Source organism: Aedes aegypti, chromosome 3 (assembly GCF_002204515.2).
Source record: "Aedes aegypti strain LVP_AGWG chromosome 3, AaegL5.0 Primary Assembly, whole genome shotgun sequence".
NCBI lineage: Eukaryota > Metazoa > Arthropoda > Insecta > Diptera > Culicidae > Aedes > Aedes aegypti.
The window spans coordinates 274,326,979-274,353,800 of record NC_035109.1 but is presented as its reverse complement, the minus strand read 5'-3'; the positions used below and the strand labels follow the sequence as shown (position 1 = coordinate 274,353,800).

The window sequence follows — 26,822 nt, the reverse complement described above, 5'->3', positions numbered from 1 at the left end:
TGTTAGATTTTAGAACATTTTGAGTTTAGCAATGTCATTTGCACTCAATTCCAAATTAAATGCTTTAAAATGTAAAAGATAAAACATTTTAAATTTGGGGACGGTCCAGTTTTGGCAACACGAAAGTTTCCGCTCATGAATCTTTAAGATGTTATATTTACGTGTATATATAAAAAGAACAGCGCTACTCGCCCATCAAAATAATAATGCACAATCGATCATATGGTAATTGTTATATGGCTCAACCAAAACAGTGCTTCCTCTACAGCCCGCATTTCGATTCCCAGCGGTACCACCCACTGTCAAAACCACAGCATATTGCCCACTTAATGCATTGCACGCGAAATTTTCCCTCTACCTCAACCCATATCCACCAAGATTCGTGGAACAAACAACCATCGATTCTGCTCGGTCGGTCACTTCATTTTACAGTGAGTTAGCTGAAGCCCCATTCCATCCCATAGCCGATCAGCGGAAACAGTGGGAAAAGCGTGTGCGGCTATCGATTTTCCCCCATCGTGTGACGTTTGCCACATGGGAAGTGGGTTTGTGTTGGTAATACCTTTTCCGAGCCGGTATGTGTATGTATGTATGCCATTCCCAGTATTTGGGTTGCGAAGAGAATTTCGTGGCTTTTCTTGCTGGTATGTGCCTTATGTTGTAAATACACACACATAACTCCAACAACCAGCAGCGCAGACAACAACGGATGACTCATCTTCGTGCAGTTGGCTCTGGTGTCATGTGTTCCAATCCACCCATTTATTTGCAATGGGTGGTAGTGGTGTACCCTTAGGGACTTCGGTGAGCGGGTACAAAGAAAAGCATTCATTCCGGATGCAGCTGATTTTCCTCTGGCAGCAGCAGATTCGATTATTAAATGAAATTTATGACAGTGCAGGAAAATCCGTTTTTCTCTGGGCTATGCTTGGTGCTACACTGAAGTGCTCACGATGGGATGCAGAAATGAAATAGTGTTTCCGGAATGCGATGGGAGTAAAGACGTCAGACCAACAATAACTGTAATGTGCTTTCTGGACAAAGAACTTACGTTTTTATGTTTTGCTACTAAACTTCAGTCAAAGGAAAACAGGTTTAACAGCTTTATGAGTTCAACTAACCCTTGAACTGTTATTTTCCTCGGGTTCGTTTACCTTGCCTATCATTCGACGGTTTAGGTTTGAACTTTCAAATTTTGGAATACACGCTTCTATTCTTATTTTTACTACTCTTACATTCAAGTTTGCAATTTCTACTTCACAGGATAGAGTTTTATGCACGTTAGTTGAAGTTATTTAGTTATTTAGAAGTTAGTAGAAGTCGGCCTTCCTTAGCCTTGTGGAAAAGTCCGCGGCTACAAAGCAAAGCCATGCTAAAGTTTTCCGTGCTAGATTCCTGGTCAGTCCAGGATCTTTTCGTATTGGAAATTTCCTTGAAGTGTTTGTACATATAGTAGTATTATCGTGTAACATCGATATACGAAGGCTAAAAGGCAACTTTGGCAAAGAGAGCTCTCTCTCAATTAATGAACCTTAAGAGGCGCACGTTACGTATGTATAAAAATCGAATGTACATCAGATTTTTTCTCGCTAGATATCAGTATCTGGTATATATTTTCATAACCGGAAGGTTTTAAAATATTCTGTCGGTGACATTTTTTTCCATACATTTTTTCCAAATATTTTAAAACCTTCCGATTATGAAAATATAAACCAAATACTGAACTCTAGCGAGAAAAACCCCGATTCGATTTTTATAATCGTCTGGTTCAAACATAGCGTGAGGCGTGGACGACTTTGACAGGGTTGGTGGTCTAATGTCTGCCGTTCTGCTTTATAACATCTGGTAATGGGTTCAATCGTCCTTTTCTTCGTACTTTGTAGTTCTATCTTTTATTTGCTTCTATCTTCCACTCTTAATTTATCACACTAATAGCTAACGCTATGACCAGAGACGGACAACAGACACGCCTTTCCTTACGCCTGATACTTAGGTAGTCTGCTAACCAGAAGCAAGCATATCTGCCATAAAAATACTTTACTATCTGCCATACATTGATTGCATTGATGTTTTATTTTCAAAAACAAGTTCTCGAGACTAACTTTTGAGTAGGGCCTATAGTGAAATGATAAGTTTTGTTACTAATGATGCATATAAGCCATATATGCGAATAACGTTTTGCAAACCATTATAAATGTTAGAACTTATATTGCACTGATGATATTAATGATTTAGCGATATTCATTTATTTTCTGGATTATTTTTTGTCTTTATGTAATAGGAAATGGTTAAACATATTGGAAAAAATCAGAAAGCTTCAAATTAAAAAAGTGCAAATTTGTGCAGCTAATTTCTTCACGATCCTTTAGTTTACATCTCAAAGTACCCTTGGAAATAAATTTTAGCCTGGGACAACTTGGGACAAAAAAGTATGGGATGTGTAAAGTTTCGATATAAAATCAAATTTTTTTTCAGTGCACTCCCCGCATTTTTCCGAACTAAAGTACGAATTTTTATTTCATTTTGTTTTTCTTTGATAGCTTTTTGAATAAGCTTTCGGACAGTGTTTAAAGATCTTTATAAAATAATACGATTATGCAGTATATTGTATATAATGTGTACCTTGTGTTTGCACTGAATTCTCCATTTTTCCTTAAAACTCTAACCTTGACATACTGTATCAATTAAAATATAAAAGATCTTGCCCTGATATTCCAGTAATAACTTAATAGAAGTGTTTACTTTGGGATGATGTACAAGAAAAACGTATTAAAACAAGTCATTTTTTTAAGTAGATGAAAAAACCGAATTTAGTACTATACCATTTAATTCCACTAGAGTTTGTATCCTTTGACAGATACGCGTATTTCGACCTCAACTGTAAGGCCGTCTTCAGTGTCGTGTACTAGACTCGACTTGTCGACCTGATCGCCCATAGTGTACACGGCCGGAAATGTAGTCTTCTTCCACCAATGATTCTTGGTAAAATTTGAATATGTTTCAAACTTTGAATGTATGCTTTTCTGTAATCAAGCAGAACAAATTGACCATTCCTACTCGGTTTGACATCTTGACCTATTATATTCATAGGCAGTAAGCTAGCTTCACACATTTTTGATTTCAAAAATTTGACAAATAAAGCCAAATTTGTCGAGTTGTCCTAATGAGCATCATTTTTCAAGCTTTTAAACTCACGAAAAATTGGGACCGTATAATTTTCTATTTCCTTTTTATCTTAGAGCCAAGAACCTATAGATTGATTGACTAGCGGCCCTCGAGGAAAATGACCCCGAAGCATTTAAATGGGCACATATCAGTACGAAGCAATCGTTTTTAAATTACTTAAAATTCTCTTTCTTGTTAAAATATAAAACTATTATAAAATGTACATGGTTATTGACTTTTTATTGTTTTTGATGCGAGATTATCTTTTCCAAATACGTTTCATGCTGACTAGCGCTATCCGGTGATAAAATTTTGAATCAACTGCCTCTAACAATGGTAGTCCTTGAGCTACTGAACAACTTTGCCGAAGACGCCAGCTTTCTTAGCAGTCAGGATCCTGAGATATCCGCAAAATAGATTCGTGTGCACTATCGCCAAAGTACAACGCGCGAGTACTCGCGTTACAAAAATTTGCGCGACAACCGAAAGCCTAATATTCGGATTAGCCACCGGTCTTCAAATATTTGTGGATGCATTTGGAGGTACAACTAAACCCCTACACAAAACTGTTGAAATATTTAGAATTCATCAATTGTGTCAAAAGAGTGCAAAAAAGTCGTCCACGCTTTTTAAGGGATAATTCTGGCAGTGCTCTAAGAAAACTAAGCCCCTCCGTAGACCCACGAAGAAGATACAATACAAGAAGCATTGTCTTCCAAATGCGGCAAGATAGTTAATAAATGAGATTGTGTGCTGCATTATTCTACTCTAAATTACTCGCATTACTTGTGGCTGACAGCACGATTAATATCCCCGCTTTCCCAGTGCGCTTTCGTGATAACGGCTTCCACCATCTAAATTGGATACTTACTTAATACGAGTGCCACCAAGACATCAAGGTCGTCACTCCAGCAACTACATGAGGATATTTATTCTGTCAAGACGTAAGGCTATCATGCAAGCTGCAACATGAGAAAAACCAACAAAAGCATAATGATACCATGGGGAGAACTTCTAGTTTTCTCAAACTTAATTGCTCGGAATCATACAACAGTAAGCTACCGACTCCGAATATACTGCAAAGAACCCAGGCAGACGAGGCAGACGCCCAAGATGACTCATCCTTCCCTTGAGGCGAGCCAAAGAAATGAACAACGTCTGTATTTTCCCGTTTCGCTGTGCTGCCGCAGGCAAGAAGATGGAAGAAAATAATGCGACGACTGTCGTCGGTCTCAGTATCTAATTCCGGCGCGATATATTGCGGGGGCGAAATCCTGTCTTGAATTTCTTATGGATCAACAAACAGTAGATATAGTGTATATCCACAAGTATCATGTGATGGATTCGCTGCTATAATAAGCCGGACTAACGTCAGAAGAGCGTTACAGTGTGCGTATTTAAATCGATCATAATCAACTCACGTGGCCAAGGATTCCAGTTGCAATAGCATCGTCATCCACTCGCTGTCATAATTTTTGCTTTGTCGTGATTCGTCGCCGAGAGATGTCGAAAAGTCATTCTCTCTCTTGGCTTTCTCTTCGGATTCCCCGAATACAAAAGCGTCGATGAACATTAGAAGAGCCGTGTGGGAGGGGTGTTTGTTTAGCTTGAGGTGTAAAGTGGGTGAATGGGCTTACGATGACCAACAGTGATTCCGTATGTAAATGGGAAACCTCCATACTGGGAAAAGTATTGTATTTTTTGCTGAGTCGGTCACTCGTAACAATTTACGTTAATATCGCTCCAGAGAAGCAGACATTTCGCGTGCAACAGTGTATGCATTGTGCCTGTTAATCAGAGTTTCTGAAAGTTCATGATGAATGGGCAGATTTTGAAACTCTAGTAGAATCTTTGCCGCTCATTACTATAGTTTTCCCTCAGAAATCCGTGTTAGTAGTTAGTAAGGGGCATTACTGGGTCAGTTGTTCTTTGAATGTAGCTATCCTAATTTATTTTGTTCTGCCTACACAAAGCAGAAGAGGTTATATTTTGAAGAATTTGTTTTTTTTTTTTTAATTTCATGACTAGAAGATTTACTAAAGATAAACTAGTTTTGTATGTAATATAAGATGCATGAGAATAACTTTTACAAAAAAAAAATCACCGGAGGTTGCCTACTTATGTATAAAAAAACTAATAAATTTACAATGAAGAACATTCCCTTCGCTTTTGAAAAAAGTTATCAATCTTTAACTACTGTAAAATGGGGTTTTAAGGACACATGAGGTGTTAAGAGATTGAACTTCTATATCAAGTTTGACAGGTTATAGAAAAGCCAAAACTCGATATATCAGTCACCTGAAATGCTTGATTTGTTCGGAGGATTGCGAGCTGCATTATGTGATAGTTGCTCTCTATCAATATAAAGTATTGTGGTTTCCAGACATTGCAAACATTTCAACATATTTTTGTTTCAATTTCATGGGCTCAAAACATTCAATTACAAAACTAGGAAACAGTATTGAGAAAAATAATTGTGAGTCAAGTTGTACATGAGAAAATTTGATTAAGATCATAAGGCGAAGTAGGCCGTCATTGAAATTTATACGCATCGTTGATGATTGTTGTCAAGTCATCTCACGATTTGGAATTAAAGATAATCAGTTGGTTTTGCACTGACTTCGTTAAAAAAGTATCAGTATACTTTCCACATGTGAGAGCGTATAGTGATACTTTTTCGAACCAATGTTTATCTTGCGGACTGAGTTATTTCAATTTGAAATTGCGAGCTGCAGTGTCAACATGGCTGCCAAAACAAATGACGGGCTACTTAGCCATAATGCAAACAAAAATTTTTGAAAATGCTATCTAGGCTTTGATTTCTGATAATTTTTATGGAAAAAGTCTGTTTTTGAAAATAAGTGGGGTGTTAAAGGATTACCATTACAGAATTGCAATATAAAAGTTAAGGGGGTCAATTTTACGAATCAATGAATATAAATAAATAAAATTAAACTTGAAACACGAAAAAACTTGTAAAAAAGTCCATATAAAATCGTATTGATGTGCAAGTGGGAATTGCTATGATAATATTTTCAAAATACGCCTGATCACATGTTTGTTAAGATATTAGGAGCGTTGTGCTATGGGGTGTGTGTTCGATTTCAGCTTCATACTGGAAAACATTTTGTTAAGTTTTTTTCAACTGTAGCACTGAGTGTTGCATGCAACTCTGTGGTTTAGTGTGATGCTTCCTTCGTTAGGCAAATTGGCCCATCTCTCTATTCCAGCTAAAAGCTTGTTGAAATTTCCCTTACATATTATAAGCAGGTAATTCACAAGGTTGCACTGCATAGCTTTTAGGATTCGAAAACAGCTATGCATATCATATACGAAAATTAGTTCAATATTATTGGAATAAAACGGTTGACTTTTGAAGTAACTTTAATAAAAACTTTGTTGAAGTATCATCAGCTTTAGATTGAAGAAAACCTGTGCTTTTGGACCAACCAATGTAATGAAAAAGATTAATTTTATTGGCCATTAAATATAATTCTTTGCCTTTAACAAAATATAATTTCATTTGAATAACTAAAATACCTTAACACCCAATTTTGCATTTTCGCTAAAAATAACATCATTGTAATTGGCTTTTGATATACACGCCAGGAGAATGGTAGGATTGGTTTCTGTTCAATTATAGACAAACCAGAAGTTGCTCAAAAAGTTGAAAGTTGAACTTTTTTTTCATCCCTTAACACTCCATTTTACGGTATTCCGAAAAATTAAGCAATTTTGTAGTCATTGTTACTCTTTACAAGTCAAATGCCGTCATCTTCCCAATAAAATTTTATTCAATAATTGTTTTTACAGGTCTTGGATCGATCCACGGTTGTCGTCAATCTAGAAAAACTTGCAACAGGGATAGTTCAGATTTTTTTTAGAGGTCAATTGATGACCTCCGGCAATTTATTTTTGTAAAAGTAAGTTCTTTCATAGTTAATTCCATATAAACTTTGGATGGCTAGCGCTTAATTAATATTTCACCGATTGAGCAGAAATTGTACACGCTTATGATGAGACCCAAATAAAAGCTCAAATATAGACTAGAGTAGAATCTGAAGAGCTTAACGTTCAAGGATCCGTCATCGCAATCATAGCAATCATCGAAATTGCAAAATCAATTTGTGCTCTTGAAAATTTAAGATTTGGCTTCTTGAAAATCTTCATCTTAAAGCTTCTAGGTATTTTTTCTAGTATCACTAGGTGTACCAGAATCAACTCATAACCGTTTTTTTAGTTCAACCATAACAGTTGAAATAAAAATACTCAACATGTCTTTGCCTACATCCAACGCGATTTGCTATCCTTCACGTCTTCGAAATCGCCAAACCAAGCCATAATCATGTGTCACCCGCGCCAACATGTCTCCAGCAAATTATTGCCATTAGCTCAACATCGGAATTATTTCGATCACAATCGTCATAGTCATCATTATTCAAATGAGTGACAAACACGCAACGCCAGCTGGAGGAGCCCTACTTGTCGCCTTCGTGTATATTTGCGGTGGAAATATGCAATTTTCCACCCATTTGTTCCATTTGCTTGGGCTCTGAAGTGAGAAATGTTACTTTGTATCGTATAAAAAAAACTTGTGAGGTATGAACCGTTTGGAGAGCATAACTTTCTCCTCTATTATTTTAAAAATAGTGAGTGCGACTATAAGCTAGTATAGAAAAAAATATTCAAGGCCAACACCAAGTATAACACATGTTTTTATCTCGAATTGAATTCTATTGATTGTATTCGTAGTTTATTAAAAGTAATCAAAAGCTGCAAACTTACATGATAATACTGCAGGATTCATGGCAATTTAGATGGTCGAAGTCGATTGAGACCATATGAATACCACGCTATCAAAATGATACTGATAAAACTACAGCTACTTACATATGTACATCTAAATTTCTAGTTTTGCTTGGTGTATAAATTTATGAAAAGCGTTTCGCAAAGCAAGGAATTGTCTTATGAAAATTGGATTTTTACCCCTCTGTTTTTCTACCCGTACTCCATTGTTCAATATGTTGAACCGCGAATGTAAAAGCGCGCATAAAACCACTCGGATTGCCTTTGATAATACGATACGAAAAAAAAAGAAAAAGTTCAACCCCCGTCCGGCGATAAGGAACCGCAAATGACGTCACGTTTCAGAACAAAATTGAAAAGGACGAATGACTGGAACGTTATAAGATTAAGCCACAATACGACGAGATTGGTATATTGTACAGAAGAGAAATTATAGAAACGCAAATTTTCCATGATGATTCACGGTTAAATATAGTGTGGGTTAACTGGATAACTGAATAAATTGTATGTATAACTGCTATATATTGAAGAACAACAAAGCACAACAAAATATACTTTTTAGACTAACATAAAGGTGCTAGTATATACTCTGAGCAAATTGGAAGAATAAATTTAGAGAAAATATGGAAATGTTTACAATTTCTGCCAAAATATTAATCAACAATTCCAAGCACGTATACCTTCTCCAGTATCATAAATCTATTAGTATCAACCTGAGAAACATGTGAGCACATTGTTGCTTTGGGTTGTATAATATCCGGTATTTTTCCCTGTGTGAAATACTCAGAGCAAATTCCTAGCAGCCCAAACATAACGAACTCATAAATAAACCAACTTAACTTCCGCCCAGACGCATCGGCAGTTGTAATGGTGGTTTATCGTCTTTCCTCTCACATTATGTGTGCAAAGTCCTAGTCGGTCATTTCGCAAGTGCTGCCAAGGGGAGGAAGACAACAATTTATCACCTTTTGGGCAATTTTGCCCTTTTCAACAAGTGTGACGAACGTATCGAAAGAAAAGTATGTATCTCGAGGCTATATTTAATAAATTAATAAGGATGATCTTAATACAAACAATACGTTTCTCCTGTATTGATTTTGATCTCTGCTTTGAGAGGAATAATATTTAACTGAGGAGATTGAATAATCGAGATTTGACCGAAACATTTAGTGATTTCCTAGATAATATTGTCTTCAATACTCACTTCAACAACTAGATTTAAGAACTATTTTCTTTATTCGTCATTGACGCGCTTATTAGCGTCTAAAACTCTAATAGTGCCAATAAGTAAACCTTCATCAAAAGTATTTTCCTTGTTCACATTTGTGAGGATTTATTTCAAGAGACACAATTTTCCCCCGACGCTGTCATCAATTTCAACCAGCCAGATAGCATAAATTTTAGTGACTTTATGCTTTACATATGCAGAAAGCCATCGTCTACCAAAAGTTTCGGCTCCCCGCTGAGAAATTTAATACTTGATGTTCACATTTCCATACAACGAAATTTATGCTAACACGATCGGAATATGGTAGGGATTAGACGCGTACATGCTGCTTCGATTTTAATTAAATGGTTCCATATGACGTTCAAAGTACGTTTGTAGTTGCTGGAAGGTGGGTGTTTGATGAAAAAGGCCGAGCTCTGATTAGGAAGATTTGTCGGATTTTTCATATTCGACCCGTTGGTAACAATAGGAATTGTAAACAAGCAACTTATGCAAAACAACGCTGAAACAGTAATAGAATATATCCGAAAAACTCTTCTGAGGAAAATTCATCGGTATCCGTCCGAAACGAAATTAAGACAGCTTTATATTTTACTTTAAACAAAGAATTCAAATCGCGATATACTTTTTGTTTTGAAGTATTTTTTTTATTGTTTATTGGACGATTAAGCGAACAAAAGTTCAACTACCATAATCTACCTAAGGCGGCATCCACAAATTACGTAACGCTCTAGGGGGAGGGGGGGAGTATGCTCAAGCGTTACGGCTCATACAATTTTTTTAAATTTTTCATACAAAAAGCGTTACGGAGGGGGGGCGGGAGTTGGTCAAAAATTTCAAATTTTAGCGTTACGTAATAAATGGATGCTGCCTAATTGGCCATTTTTGCGCGTGTGTTATTGGAGATTTCCTGACGTTCATTTCTTGAAACACCACTGGTCATGGTTCGGCCGGAGGGGCCGAATGTATTCCGATTTCAGTTATGTAATATCCGTCATGAATGCATTTTTCTCATAAAATTCGTTGTTCGCATCTATTGAAAACAAGTGATTCCGGCAAACTTCGGCTTGCCATCAAGTAGGCTGTTGTAAAACATCATGTAATCCCCCATACAAAGTGACACATTGATCTTCTCCCGTACTCTCGACTGTTCTGGAGACCTTCCCGAACTTTTTCCTCACACGAACATGTCGCATCCCTTGTCGAGTGCAACAGTAAAAAACTTACGTTAATCCGTTGATCCGTTCAACAACTATTTCGCGACATAAAAACACCACTCCATTTTTATGTATATAGATAGTTATATAATATAACTTATATTAGGGTAGGTGTACCAGTTATGGCCATAGTGGTTCCCTATTTCGCCATTCGTGATAACTTGAATTCCTTCACATTTTGAAAAATCTTTTGTATTTTAGCAGTAAAATAAAGGACAAATCTTGATGTTAAAACATTCAAATAGATTAAAAATGTAAAAGTTATCCAAATTTTGCATATGGCCAAATAGGGAACCACTATGGCCATAACTGATACACTTTCCCTATATTGATTATAATTTTCATGGGAAACAACTTCCTATGTAAATATGTTTAAATTCCAATGAAATAAAACCCATTCAAAAACTTTTCATTAGGAATAACCCATTAGAGTCTTTGTCTTTAAATCTCTAAGATTTTGTTTTTATTTTGAGAATTTTCACAAATTTGTGGATTTCTGAAATTGTTTGAACTTACTTTTTTGCTGATTTCTACAGGATCCCCGTAAATTTCTCAGTTATTTCTCCAGAGACTCATCAGGATTCCAAGGAGAGGATCAATCAGTAAATTAGTAAAGGTTTTCCAATAAAGTTTTTCTCAAATTTCTACAGAAATTCAGGAAGGTTTATGTTGAACACCACCAACATTCCTTGTAATTATCGCTTGAATAAGCTCACTAAAAAAAAATGAAAATTGTTCCGCGAATTTCTGCAAACCTTTTACAATTTCTCAACTTGATAAAACCTCGCCAACAAAATATCGCCAGTTCACTCGGTTCATGGTCGCCTCTCTCCATCCTCGACTTCGACCCACGATCTCCAGGTCCTGGTGCATCTGGTCAATCCACCTAGCTCGTTGCGCCCCACGCCTTCTTGTTCCAATCGGGTTCGAAACGAACACCATCTTTGAAATGTTGCTGTCCGGCGCTCTTGCAACATGTCCTGCCCATCGTATCCTTCCAGCTTTGACCACCTTCTGGATACTGGGTCCGCCGTAGAGTTGGCCGAGCTCGTGGTTCATCCTTCGCCGCCACACACCTTTTTCCTGCGCATCGCCAAAGATCGTCCTAAGCACTCGACGTTCCAATATTAGAATTAGTGCTTGCAATTCCTCCACAAGCATCGTCCACGTTTCATGCCCGTAGAGGACTACCGGCTTTATGAGCGTTTTGTTGTACATGGTACATTTGGTGAGGGTGTGAGAATTTTTGACCACAGCTTCTTGTGGAGGCCATAGTAGGCCCGACTTCCACTGATGTTGCGCCTCCGTATTTCACGGCTTACGTTATCCTCCGCCGTCAGCGAGGATCCAAGGGAGACGAACTCGTCGTCCACCTCGAACGTATCCCCGTCTGTCGTAACACTGCTACCTAGCGAGCCCTGTCGCGCTTGGCCTCACCAGCTAGCATACTTTGTCTTGGTCGCGTTCACCACAAGTCCAACTTTTGCTACCTCGCGTGTGTGTACAGGTCTTCCACCTTTTCAAATGTTCGGTTGACAATGTCCATATCATCCGCGAAGCAAACAAATTGACCGAATCTCGTAAAAATTGTACCCCGGCTGTTATGTCCGGGTCTCCGCATAACACCTTCTAGCGGAATATTGAACAACAGGCATGAAAGTTCATTACCTTGCCGTAGTCCCCGGCGGGATCCAAACGAAATGGAATATTCGCCTGAAACCTTCACACAATTTTCCTCACCTTTGTCGCTCTTATCAGTCTCGTATGCTTCCCGGGAAAGCTGTTCTCTACGCGGTCATGTCGCTTTGAAATAGATGAAAAGGTGATGCTTTGGGACCTGGTATTCTCGACATTTTTGAAGAATTTGCTGTACAGTAAAGATCTGGTCCGTTGCCGATCGGCCGAAGCCGGATTGATAACTTCCCACGAACTCGTTTACTACAGGTGACAGACGACGGAAGATGATCTGGGATAATAATTTGTAGGCCACATTTAGAATGGTGATCGCTCGAAAGTTCTCACAAAATAACTTGCCGCCTTTATTACTCCTTCCTTCCACTCCTCCGGTAGCTGTTTTGTTTCCCTGATTATGCCTAGCAGCCGGTGCAGACAAATGAGAAGCCTCTCCGTGCCCATCTTTATGAGTTCAGCTCCGATACCATCCTCACCACCAGCTTTATTGTTCTTGAGCTGGTGAATGGCATCCTTAGCCTTCCTCAAAGTGGGGCTGGTTGGTTTCCATCGTCCGCAGTACTGACGAAGACATTTCATCCGTTGTCCCGTCCTACATTGCCTGTGCTCTCAGCGCCATTCAGGTGTTCGTCGAAGTGCTGCTTCCACCTTTAGATCACCTCACGCTCGTCCATCAATATCACCTGCACATCTCGGCTCGCGGCACGTAGCCGTTGCGGGATGCGTTGAGCTTCTGATAGAACTTACGTGTTTCTTGAGACCGGCACAGCTGTTCCATCTCCTCACATTCCGTCTCCTCCAGGCGGAGTTTTTTCTCCCGAAAGAGGCAGGTCTGCTGTTGCCGTTTCCGTCTATAACGTTCCACGTTATGCCGGGTCCCTTGCTGCAGCATGACCGCCCGCGCTTCGTTCTTCTCCTCCAAAATCTGCCTACATTCGTCGTCGAACCAATCGTTCCGTCGACTCCGTACCACGTACCCAACGTTGCTCTTAGCTGCATTATTGATGGCTGCCTTTACTGTTCTCCGGCAGTCCTCGAAAGGGCCACCCTCTTCCGGTAATGCAACTTCGAGGTGCTGCGCGTATGCAGCTGCGATATCCGGTTGCTTCAGCCGCTCTAGGTCATACTGGGGCGGCCGTCAGTACCGTACGTTGTTAACGACGGAGAGTTTTAGGCGCAGTTTAACCATCACTAGATAGTGATCAGAGTCGATGTGAGCGCCACGATAGGTCCTGACGTCGATAATGTCGGAAAAGTGCCGTCCATCAATCAGAACGTGGTCTATTTGTGATTCTGTCTGCTGTGGTGATCTCCAGGTGTATCGGTATGGAAGGCTGTGCTGGAAGTAGGTGATATGAATGGCCATATTCGTAAAGGCGGCAAAATCAATTAGTCGTAGTCCGTTTTCGTTCGTCAGCCGGTGGGCGCTGAACTTTCCAATAGTCGGTCAGAATTCCTCCTCCTGGCCAACCTGAGCGTTTAGTTTCCTATAATGGTTTTGACGTCGTGGCTTGGACGGCAGTCGTACTCGCGTATGAGCTGCGCGTAAAAAGCGTCTTTACCATCATTAGTGCTTCCGGAGTGAGGGCTGTGCACGTTTATTATGCTGAAGTTGAAAAACAGACCTTTGAGCCTCAACTTGCACTTTCTCTCATTGATAGGCCACCACCCGATCACGCGCCTTTGCATAAGCGCGATCACTATAAAAGCTGTTCCCAGCTCGTGTGTGTTGCCGCAGCTCTGGTAGATGGTATGGTTACCACTAAACGTTCACACCATTGATCCCTTCCAACACACATCATGCAGCGCTACGATGCCGAATCTGCTCTCCTTCAGCACTTCGGCGAGTATGCGTGTGCTCCCGATAAAGTTGAGAGATTTACAGTTACAATTACAGATTCCAATCGCTAATCGCTTTACGTCGCTGTGGTCTTTGCCGATTGTCCTTCCTAACTTAGAATCCTTCTCTGGAACTAGGACGATGATCAGCCGCCCCTGACATGACGAACAGACGCTGTTGCGAAACGCTTCTAACATGGAGTACAGATGCTTGAAGTTTGCAGAAGCAAAAGCAAGCCCCCCCCCCCCTCTTCGCAGAGGGGGCTTCCCACCGGTGTTGGTTACCTGATCTTCCATATGGTTGCTCGTACCCCGGCCAGTACCGCGAGGAGGTAGGGATAAGAGTTGCTGGACCGCACATAGGGGTCTAATTTATTCCTTCAGGAAGGCGAGGTACCAATAGAACGCCATGCCCAGCCATTTACCATTTAGCCATTTACCATTTAGCCATTTGGCGGCTGCTTGGGCACGTCAGGAGTTAATCATCAATATTAACCTCCTTTTCCCGAGCAGCCTAGATAGCCGCGTAGTGTCGGTAGCGGTTGTTTCAACTGGCTAAGAATTAACACTACGGACTGCCTGTTCCGGTGGTAAAAGTCCACCTCACAGGTGACCCCTAATTTATGGTGTGATGCGTACCGTGCCTAGGAATGAATGGTTAGGGGGGTCTAAATATAACCTAACCGCTAACGCAGCCTGTGGGGTACCAGGGCGCCCTCCACAGTATTGAGTCCTTCCTGTGCTACCCGGAGCAATGGTGCAGGTGACCTTGTGTTTCTCCGAGATAATCGGCTGCCCTTCTTCAGTCTCTATCCTGAGGCTTAATAAGGGTGGGATTATGAATATGTTGACATTTAATTTAAATTATCACCTATATGGATTCGCATTATGCGTTTTACACAGTGTATTCTGTGCTCTTTCGTCTTTGGCGACTTTAAATAGATACCGATCTGGTTTTTTCGTTGCTGGTCTTTTTCGTGCTGAGATTGCAAAAAGCTTAATCCTGCCTAGTTTGGGTAGTGGCTACGGTTAGGTTAGCTCAGATCAATCTTCAGCATAAAAGAACAGCAACGATCAATCTTTGCAGACTCATGCAAAATGGTGCAGCCCAAGTGGCGCTAGTTCAAGAACCCTACTTTCGTAGAGGGAACTTCTATCTAGGTAACCTTGTGGACCCAGTTTTTGCTACGTTTAGCAAACTTGAAATGGCAAACTCGCGCTCCATGCCCTTCGCATGCGTGCTCGTTAATAATGCAATTGTTGCTACACTCATTTCTGAGTTAACTACCAGAGATGTATGTGCTGTCAAAATCGATGTTTCTGTTGGTGACCTCAACAGGAAATACGTCTATTGTTCGGTATATTTACCACATGATGAATCATCCCCAACGGTGACTTCAAACGAGTTGTCGTACACTGCGTAACAAAAGGCCTTCCGCTGATTGTGGGCAGTGATGCCAATGCTCATCACATCATCTGGGGCAGCTCGGATATCAATTTGAGAGGCTCCAGTCTGATGGAATACTTAAGTAGTACAGACCTTGGATTACTTAACATAGGCAATCGCCCAACCTTCATGGTTTCTAATAGATAAGAAGTGTTAGACATAACGCTCTGCTCGAAAAGAATCAGTCACGAGTTGACGAATTGGCATGTATCAGATGAGGAATCATTATCTGATCATCGCTACATCTTCTTTGAACATTCAAATGTAACTGCGCAGACTTTGCGTTTTAGGAATCCCCGGTCAACAAACTGGGAACTCTATATTGAATTGGTTGCGACCAAATTTCATGGATATTCTCCATCCATTGAAAATCCAAGTGATCTGGATGATGCCGTTGATACTACAACATCCTACATTATGGAAGCTTTTGAAGAAGCATGTCCTCTGCGGTCTGTAAATACTACAAGAGGGACCCCATGGTGGAATTCCGATCTGACTAGACTCAGGAAACAATGTAGAAGGAGTTGGAACAGACGCCGTTCAGCTGGACCAGAGTCGTTCAAGTCGGCTCGCTTACAAGAAGGCTCTTCGTTCTGCTGAACGATTCGGCTGGAAAAACCTTTGTACAAATGTTTCCAGTTTGAGTGAAGTCAGTCGGTTGAACAAAATTCTTGCAAAGTCTAAGGATTTCCAAGTGAACGAAATTCGCTTACCTAATGGTGACTTTACTTCTTCCGATGAAGAAGTTTTAGAATGTTTATTCAATACACACTTCCCCGGATGTGTGGACATAGCATCTATGGATGAACCAAATGTCTTTTCATGTAGTTACGAGTCTCTGGCCTCGGCTCGCAGTATCGTAACTACTGAATCGAATCAATGGGCACTTAATAGTTTTGCTCCTTCCAAATCTCCAGGAGCGGATGGGATTTATCCTGTTCTGCTCCAAAAGGGATTTAAGTCTATCAAACATGTTTTGAAAAAGCTACTTGTAAGCAGTTTTGCTCCCGGGTACATTCCCAAATCCTGGCGTGATATTACTGTAAAGTTTATCCCAAAAGGAGGACGTGCGTCGTATGAGGAAGCGAAGAGTTTTAGACCAATCAGTCTGACCTCTTTTCTTCTGAAATGTCTGGAACGCATTATCGATCATCACATCCGTGATGTTTATTTGGCAAACATGCCTCTCCATGTGAATCAACATGCTTACCAATCTGGAAAGTCCACTGTGACTCTTTTACACAAAGTTGTATACGATATCGAGAAAGAATTCGCTCAGAAGCAATCCTGCTTGGGTGTTTTCTTGGATATTGAGGGTGCCTTTGATAACGTGTCTTTCGATGCCATATTGGATGCCGCACGAAACCATGGGCTACCTACAATGATTACCAATTGGATTCATCAAATGCTCAAAAACCGACATCTCTTCTCGACATTGCGTCAAGCAGCGATTCGAAAATTGAGTGTTTGCGGATGCCCCCAAGGGGGAGTCTTGTCACCACTTTTGTGGAATCTCGTAGCAGATACGCTATTGAGGCAACTCAATAATTGCGGTTTTCCAACTTATGGATTTGCCGACGACTATCTAGCTCTGATAGTTAGTATGTGCATAAGCACCCTATTCGACCTGATGCAAAGTGCTCTTCAGGTAGTCGAGAGTTGGTGTCGCCAATATGGCCTTTCGGTTAACCCGAATAAAACATCTATTGTTCTTTTTACGGAAAGACGAAACCGCGATGGAATTCGACCTTTACGTCTTTTTGGCACTGAGATTAATGTGACTGATCAAGTAAAGTATGTCGGAGTCATTCTAGATTCCAAACTTTCATGGACACCTCACATTGATTTCAGAGTCAAAAAAGCTTGCATGGCCTTCGGTCAATGCCGGCGAACCTTTGGTAAAACTTGGGGCCTCAAACCCAAATATATCAAATGGATTTACACAACAGTTGTTCGACCAATATTGGCATATGGATGTCTTGTGTGGTGGCAAAAGGGCGAAGTGAGAACAATCCAATCAAAATTGGGCCATCTCCAAAGGATGTGCTTGATGGCGATGTCTGGTGCGTTCTCTACAACTCCCACAGCAGCGCTCGAGGCCCTTTTCGACGTTGCGCCACTACACATATATCTTAAACAAGAAGCACTTTCATGCTCTTACCGTTTATGGGTACTGGATCTACTGGAGAAAAATCCAGTGAATCGTAGATCTACACACACTTCGTTGTTTCCACTTTTTGTGAATTGGGACAAAATTGTCCTTGCTCCAAGTGATCTCACAATTGCTTGTCACTTTCCTTACAGGACATTTACCACACAATTCCCTTCACGGGAAGAGTGGACGTCTGGCTATTTGGAAAGAAGTATATCAAACAATATAGTATGTTACACTGATGGCTCCCTTCTTGAAGGTAGAGCTGGTGCAGGAGTATATTCTCGTGAGCTAAGGCTGAATCAGTTTTACTCACTTGGTAGAAACTGCACCGTTTTTCAGGCGGAAATATTTGCTCTTATGTGTGGAGTGCAATCAGCACTTCAACAGCGCGTAATGGGTAAAGTCATATACTTCTGTTCAGATAGTCAGGCTGCTATAAAAGCTCTCGCTTCGGCCAACTCAAGGTCGAAGCTTGTTATCGCATGTCGAACTCAAATTGAGGAACTGAATTCAGTCAACTCTGTAAACCTTGTATGGGTACCTGGCCATTCTTCCATCGCTGGAAATGAATTGGCTGATGAGCTAGCTCGCGATGGAGCATCGCATGACTTCATTGGCCCTGAGCCGGCTATTCCAATTTCGAAGTGCTGGGTGAAGCTTCAGATAAACTCTTGGGCGGCAACTCAGCACAAGCAATATTGGAATAGTTTGGAGTCATGTCGTCAAACAAAATTGTACATTACTGAGCCATCTCCAAAGGTGGCGAAGTATTTAACAAATCTGTCAAAGCAGAATTGCAGTCTCTTGGTCAGAGCGTTGACAGGCCACTGCCGACTCAACTATCACATGGCAAATATTCAGCGTGCTGACTCATTTGTGTGTGATAGTTGTGACTCCGATTATGGAACTTCGTATCACCTGATATGTAACTGTCCAGTTTTTGCGCAAATGCGATTCCAATTACTTGGTAAACACTTATTAAGTGAAACTGAATACAGAAGCCTGAATCTTCAGGACATCCTGTTATTCTTAACCCGCTGTGGTAATGAGCTATAGGCTCTCTTTACGCTCATGCGTTTTGCAGTGCCCTTTTTAGGGCGCTGTTCGAACCCATTGTGGTATGGAGCTACATGCTCTCATTTCGCTTATGCGATCTTCCCTCTTCAAGGGACCCCACTCCTATTTCCTCCCATCTTTCCCTTCCCTTTCCTCTCCCATCGGGTAGATGATGAAATAGGCTCAAATATGGCGATGGCACAAATCTCCCAACTGGTGGGGAACGTGCCTTTGGAGCCGGCCTTCTGATACCTGATGCCCAGCCATTTACCTACCAACACAAGTCTTGATATGTTATAAATTTTTAGTTGGTGCAACGGATCGGATATCAGAAGATTCTTCAAACTCTTCGCGGGCCGTACGTTGGGCAGACCTAATTTAGAGCATTAGCTACCCACTTGCCCACTGCTCAGGTGTGGCTTATAGTATTTCAAAAATTTCGTATTTTTAAAGGAATTTTTATATGCAACCAATTGGGGAACTCCGAATTCAAAGGTGGAAAAAAATATAACTTTCACAATAGACAGATTAAAAATGAGTATCATATACTCAGGCAAATGGACTATCGATAAGCATAAGAATAAAGAATCCCTTATGAAAATGCGCCACAAGAAATCGGGTTGAAATTCATAAATTTGCCTTATGAAACCAAAATTTGGAAACAAAAATATTTTACGCGGCAGCCTGGAATCGAACCAAGAAACCTGGCGATCGATAGGCTCGTGCGTACACCACACGTCTATCGACGCCTTGATATGAGATAACGCTAAAAGGATACATAATGCGTTAGTATTGCAATAATCGTTCCATCTTTCATAAGGCAAAATGTATGAATTTCGATAGTCCAGTTCGCTGCGTGTAGCTCTTTCGAAAGGAATTTTTTTCAGGAATCGATTGGTGATAGTTTCATGTACCTACGTGGGACAGCTCTGGGATAAGCTATAGTGACCATTTTGCCCCGATTTCTTGGAAAGACTAGATTTTCATGTTTTGTGTAAAACTGTTTTTTTTTGTGGAGAATATTTCCTATAAATTTTATCATTCCTAATCCATCAAACAATGTTTAACAGAGAACGTGATAGAAAGGTGGAAATTTAGGGGATTGTGGGGCCAAATATACAATGGCATATGTTAAAGCAGTTTCGTTGTTTTTAATGTTTCCAACGTGTTTTTTTATTAAAATAAAATCTAAAATAGACAGATTATCATGAATATAGCTCGTACAAACCAGTAGTAGTGAAATTTGTACAAAATGTATGGTTATTGAATATAATTTATGTAAAATATTGTGAATAATTTACCTTCTTATATCACAAATTCCAAACATTTCCAAACGATATGCGATAGTTTAGGTACACGATATTGATCTAAATGATCGATTGTTGTTAGCCTCATTGATAGGAAGTAGTGGGAGCTTATAGTTTTATGGCTATATCTGCCTCAACTCTCCTTAAAACGATTTATTCCATAATTTATAATTAAGCTATCACCAATTGATTCCTGAGAAAAGTTCCTTTCGAAAGAGCTATGATACTCATTTTTGATCTTTCTATTGTGAAAGTTATCATTTTTTTCCAACTTTGAGTTTGGATTTCCCCAAGTTGCAATGTTTGAATTTCACCGAACATAACATGACCATCCCATCAAGCTTCATCAGCTTAGTAGTCTAAGTATCTTAAGAAATCTCGAAAATCCTTTCTTTTTCTGTTGTATAAATGCATTCCCTTACCTTAAAACTTCCCTAAACGAACATAGTTTTAAAATAAATACAAATTTTTAAATGTAAACAATGTAAAGCTAAGAAAAGATTTCGTTTCTGTTGCCTGCCAAGCAAAAAAAAATGACGTGACCACAGTCAGGTGTCCTAAAAAAGCTTAGCTGAGAAATTACTGCTAAAGGAAAATGGGCAACGTAGAATAGGATAACTGGCTGTAAAGATGTTAGAAAACACGAACAAATTAAAACAAATCGCTGTAATAATCCGTTCATGTGTAGGTGGTATTTTGTTTCCCTATTTGACTCAAACCATCCAATCATTCGCTAATGCATACCAAAGCACTTCTCTTCTAAAAATATATTATCTTACAAGGAAAACATCAAGTTCAATTAATCCCAATGTCGAGCAGCGTGATCTTCCGTGGAACTTTATCAGTAAATTCAATTAAATCCCATCGTTTTACTAATCTCGGTCTATCCATTTTCTTTCTCTGTTTGTAATTCCAGTTCGATAAAAGCGTAGACCTACCGGGCCTAGGAGGGGCCTCTCGCCGTCATGTCGTCCGTAAAGGTGGCGGTCCGAGTGCGACCCTTCAACTCCCGTGAAATCTCCCGGGAGTCAAAATGCATCATCGAAATGTCCGGCAACACAACCTGCATCACAAACCCAAAGGTCCCACCGGGCACGAGTGACTCGATCAAACGATTCAATTACGACTACTCGTACTGGTCACATGATGTAGGTTTCATTTAGTGCTAATTGGGGTTTTCCGAACAGATGGAACACTAATGAGAGTTTCTTCATTTTCTGATAACAGCCACGGGATGCCGAGTTTTCCACTCAATCGATGGTGTATGCCGATATCGGTGAAGAGATGCTCCAGCACTCTTTCGATGGGTACAATGTGTGTATATTTGCATATGGTCAGACGGGTGCTGGAAAGTCCTACACAATGATGGGAAAACAAGAAGAAAGTCAAGAGGGTGTCATCCCAATGATTTGCAAGGACCTTTTCCGTCGGATACAGGAAACCGAAGGCGTTGATCTCAAATATTCCGTCGAAGTGTCCTATATGGAGATCTATTGCGAAAGGGTGCGGGATTTGTTGAATCCGAAAAACAAAGGAAATCTCAAGGTGCGTGAACATCCCCTGCTTGGGCCGTATGTAGAAGATTTGTCGAAATTAGCTGTGACGTCCTACCAGGACATACACGACCTAATCGACGAGGGCAACAAGGCAAGGTAATTAATCATTTTCGGCCGGCGGCCATTTGTATTAACCGACTAACTGAGCTGATCAAACTAATGGTGATTTGCCCTTTCTTTTTCTGCCCTTTTTTCCTTGGTGATGTAACACAGAACTGTCGCTGCAACCAATATGAATGAAACGAGCTCTCGTTCGCATGCTGTGTTTACAATATTCTTTACCCAAAGGCGTGTCGATAAGATGACTAGTCTGGAAACGGAAAAAGTCTCCAAAATCAGCTTGGTCGATTTGGCCGGCTCCGAGCGGGCGGACTCGACCGGTGCCAAGGGCACACGCCTCAAAGAAGGCGCTAACATCAATAAGAGCTTGACCACTCTGGGCAAGGTCATTTCCGCTCTTGCTGAAGTGGTGAGTCGTCAACTCTGCTACCGTTATGTAGATTTTATAGTTTTATTTTGTATTCATTTGCCATACGCAGTATGGCGTTGAGTGAGAATAATTTAAAACAGCGTCACTACTTTCATCACATTTTCATTATTTTTCACAACATTTCTACGAATCATTAATCACACAATCAGTTTATCGACAGTCACATGTTTTAACCACTTTTTCCGAAATTTATTCACTTTTTATGCTCGCAATTTGCTCCCACTCTAACAATACTAACCAATCATCACATAAACTCACATAATATCAAACATCCTTCCGACGCGTCAATTGCAGTCGGTAAGTATCCGGAAGTGACATTCGCATTTTATCTCGCTTTGCCTTAAAAATTCGTAGTCGTCCATGTATAGCATATGTGGACGTTGGCTTAGTAATTGCAACATCAGACCATAAGCACAATTGGTTTAACCTGTCGGAAATTGCTCCGATCAAGCTTGCTTCCAATTATCCGATCCGATTTTTATACAATCCTGCATAAAATCTTACTAGATATTGTTCAGTAACTTCACAAATAGGGTAAAACCCAACTCCAGCACTCCCATGATTCACTGTGGAATCGTTTTCTTCGGCCAAATTGTCTAAAATTCGCCAGTAAGACACAATGAGCATATTATACAAATGATTAGGTTAAAAATATCAAATGGTTACCTTTCAAACCTGTTGAAATTAAAAAAGTGCCAAAAAGTTTTGTCTTTTTACTACAAATGTAATGTAACTATAAACTAGTAAGAAGTTTAAAAACTTAACATTTTCTGTACCTATTAGAGTGTTATGCAAGATTTGTATAAAGTCTGTTTTAGGATGTACTTTCGCTTTCATATGCACTGCAACTAAATATTGCTTAAAATAACTGTCTGCTAGGACAGTTTAGTATTACGTGGGATCAAAATCTAAAATGTGGATAATGGGTGTTAGTTCGTTTTTTATGCTTTTTTTTCATTTTGCTCGTAAAATGCATCTAGTTGTGTAAAAAAATCAACAATTGTAGGCCATGTCTTATGTTTGCAAAATGAAAACATATAATGTTTCAGAGCTTCAGATGAAATTTATATTGTGGAAATTATTTTTCATGTATTTATCTGACAAAACCCTTATTTGATTTTAATATCTTGATTTGTTCTACAAAAGGCTATAAATGAGCATATCTTTTATTGAAATTTCGAACACTGATTTTTTCTTAGACATCCTACTGCAGGTATTCCTGCAAATAATTGATCAGGAATTCGTCCTTATACAATTTTCTATAATGTAAAAAAAGGAATCTCCAAAATACGAGAGATTTCAATGATTATAAGGGAATTCTTCAAGATTTTCTAGAGAAACACACCAATATTAGTCCAAAAGATTCTCCAGAGCAGCGGTTTCCGGATCGTGCGCCGCGTAGCACTTGGTGATGTCATTTGTAGAGAACAAAATAATCGATCGCACTGAAAATGGGATTAATTAGTATAGCGCATAGCGCTCATAATAAGTGCGGGATTACGATTAAAGGTGCGGGATTACGTCGAATAGATTTGGTGTCTTCACCGCACTTTTTCAGCATTAGATGCCGAATAAGTAAGACAACAGACCGATTCAATGTAATCCCGCACCTCTATTTGCGATTTTGCAATTACAGTTAGCAATGCAATTTATAATAACTTGATGGCAGGCTTGATAATGCTCCTTAGCATCACTAGAGTTCGGTAGCATCCTCTAGAGCAGCGTTTGAGCTGAAAAATCATGTTTACTTGCATTTAGCGTTGAAACAACCCTTGCAGTTGAATAAATCCTATTTATCCCGACGTAATACTTTGAAACAATCATGTTGATTTCGTTCCGTTGTATTCTGGAAATTTAATTTGAATAGCTCTTCTTGGGAGAATACCTGGACTAATAGAGTGTATAATTGGGGGCCTTCCTTAGCCGAGTGGTAAGAGTCCGCGGCTACAAAGCAACGCAATGCTGAATGTGTCTGGGTTCGATTTCCGATTGGTCCAGGATCTTTTCGTAATGGAAATTTCCTTGACTTCCCTGGGCATTTAGTATCATCGTACCTGCCACACGATATACGAATGCGAAAATGGCAGCTTCGTCAAAGCAAGCTCTCAGTTAATAACTGTGGAAGTGCTCATTGAATACTAAGCTGAGAAGCAGGCTCTGTCCTAGTGAGGACGCAATGCCAAGAAGAAGAAGATGATGGGGAAGAAGAAGAATTTTGTAAATCTACCTAGAAGAATGCTTCGATAAATTGTTCTACTAGAACAGATCATTGTTAATTATTATTATTATTATTTATTTGCGACACTTTACCATTAATGTGGCATTCGTGTCGAAAGATCATTGTTAAGCTTCCTTGGGTAACCTATTGAATTGTTCCTAATATATGAAAGAATTTCTCCAAGATTCTCTAGAAGAATTTTTGAAAGTAGACGATGAAGATTTTCTTCACTACTCGTAGATGACTCATTGGAGCAGTTTTCTAAATAATTTCTTGAATATATTTCGACGAATCTTCTAAGGTTTTCCTTTATACTTTCTGATGGAATCCTTAGATGAATTTTTGGGAGAATTTCAGAAGAGATTTTAAGAGAAATTTCATAGAGTGATTACTGAGATACCTGGACAACTATAAAGACGACGCATACAAAATAATTGATGAATCGATTTATTATGAGATAATAAGTTAATTTCCTTATATTTTTTGTCAATAACCTAGAAAGATCTGTGATGAATTCCTTGCACTGCAATTTACTGACCAAAACTCTTCAATGAGTTTCTTAAAATGCAAGGCTTATAGAAGGTCTCTTGTTGCAGACTTATTAACTAAGTTTAGAAAAGTAGGATTAGTAGAAAATTCGCTTTTTAAAGATTTTTTTTATTGTACCCCGTTTGGCATAAAGTCGTTTTGCATAAGGCCATTTGTCATAAGGTCATTTGGCATAATGGTCGTTTTGCATAATTACCGTTTGGCATAATAAATAATAATAAATCTTCGAGCTGTTGAATACCTATAAGTAGATGAAAAAACCGCATTTAGTACTATACCATTTAATTCCACTAGAGTTGAGGTCAAAATACGCGTATCTGTCAAAGGATACTGTGACGACGAGAGCCCCCCGGCGCTACATCATCAAGATTTACCACAGGGAAGCGAAGGCGTGTCGGCATATGTGTCGGCAGACTGGAATGAACCCTCTACAGCAGAGTAGTGATAAGATAAGAAAATGTATACACAATCGAACAAAAAGATCTATTGCAGTATTGAACACATGCAGGTCTAAAATTTCTATAATTCATGCAAATTAAGTTCTTAAATCTATCAATTTGTTCCTAAATTTATTACTATTATGTACAATTGGTCCTGGTGAACAGTGAAAACTATACAGTAAGTGAAATACTTTATTATCACGATAATTTGTAAACTAAATGAATTTGTTCCTATGTACAGCTTTCTACTTAACCTAAATTTGATAAAACCTAAAGGAGAATAGTACGGCAAAACTGATAAATTTGTGAGTAACACTATTGAATTATCTATAAATTGTAAAATCCTAAATTGCAATAAAAATTCTAGCTAAAGCAGTTCCCAAACAACAACTACGAGTTCTGTGGGGCGCTAAGAAAATCAGTTGTAACAAAACCTTTAGAAATTTATCACACTGGAGCGTTCCAGAGCAGCAATGGCAGGAGCCGGCATGGATGATTCACAAAGCGAAAGGAGCTGTGCCACTTGCAATCGACCGGATTCAGTCGATGATATGGTTGCTTGTGATTCATGCCAGAAATGGTTTCATTATTCGTGCGCGAAAGTGGATGCTGGCGTCAAGAATCGTGAGTGGTATTGTTCCATCTGTATACCCCTGCTGAGAGCTAAATCTGCGGAGGTTTCGGAGCAACTCCAAGGTGTTTCTGCTGGTCAAGCCAAGTCCGATGTGGTACCGAACGGACAGTCGATGCTGGCAGTACCGGAGAAGGAGTCTAAGAAGGGCGGTAAGTCTACAGCAGGTAGTAAGACGTCTAGGAAGTCAAAGAAGACAGTTGGTGAAAAAAGCGTTACATCCAGTGTGCGTGCACGTATGGCTATGGAGCTGAAGGTCCTGGAGGAACAGCAACGTATCCAGGAAGAGGAGTTAGCGGCGGAGAAGGAGTTGAAAGATTTGCGGTTGAAGCATGAGCAGGAATTGCAAGAGAAGCAAAGGGCATTTGAGGCACAGAAGCTTGCGGACGAAAAGGCATTTTTGGAACGGAAGATGTCCGAAGAACAGGAGTATAGGAAGCAACAGATGGCAATTAGGAAGCAATCGTTGGAGGAGAAGGTGAAACTGGTGCGGCAAATGTCAGAACGTGGCAGTAGTGCTACGAGCGGCATAACAAGTGTTCCGGATTCGAGGGAGAAAGTAGAGAATTGGCTGGAGATATCAGGACAGCAGACAGCGGGAAAAACTTTGGAATCCACGTCAGCAGTTCGTCCAGCTGTAAATACTGAAGAAGAATCCAGAGGACTATACAATGGCGCCACATCAGCTATTCCCAAGACCAACGTTGGCACTCCCTTCGTGAACAACAGTGACTTGCCGATAAGAACTGTTTTTCTTCCGACGCAAACTGGAACTTTTCCTGTTGTAAGACAACAGTTGGCCGGTATGAACCTGGAGGAAGATGGCAGGCAGGCGGAAGGGAACATCGGGTTCAGGGAATCTAACGTTCGTGCGCAAACAGAAACTCGTCCACAGGGTATATCTAACAACCGTCAAGAGGAGTGTTGGTCCAATAATAGACCTAATACTGGCGTTCCAATGGCCGGCGGTGGGCGTCGTGTAGCTTTCGATGTCGAGGATTTTGACGGACCAACAAATCGGCAATT

At 40.0% G+C, this 26,822-nt stretch overlaps 1 protein-coding gene across 8 annotated transcripts in view; it reads left to right on the top strand.

The window, feature by feature from the left end:
* Nucleotides 1–26,822, top strand: part of LOC5565492 (kinesin-like protein unc-104) — a 129,939-nt gene that overhangs the window by 57,277 nt on the left and 45,840 nt on the right. For 6 of the 8 annotated variants that reach the window (XM_021854081.1, XM_021854079.1, XM_021854084.1 and 3 more), the window contains 4 exons: nucleotides 20,829–21,060; nucleotides 21,140–21,564; nucleotides 21,682–21,937; nucleotides 22,253–22,255. In XM_021854081.1, coding sequence (XP_021709773.1) covers nucleotides 20,878–21,060; nucleotides 21,140–21,564; nucleotides 21,682–21,937; nucleotides 22,253–22,255 — 867 coding nt within the window. In that variant the 5' untranslated portion in view covers nucleotides 20,829–20,877. The remainder of the gene's footprint in view (nucleotides 1–20,828; nucleotides 21,061–21,139; nucleotides 21,565–21,681; nucleotides 21,938–22,252; nucleotides 22,256–26,822) is intronic. The other 2 variants (XM_021854085.1, XM_021854082.1) reach the window with 1 other exon arrangement.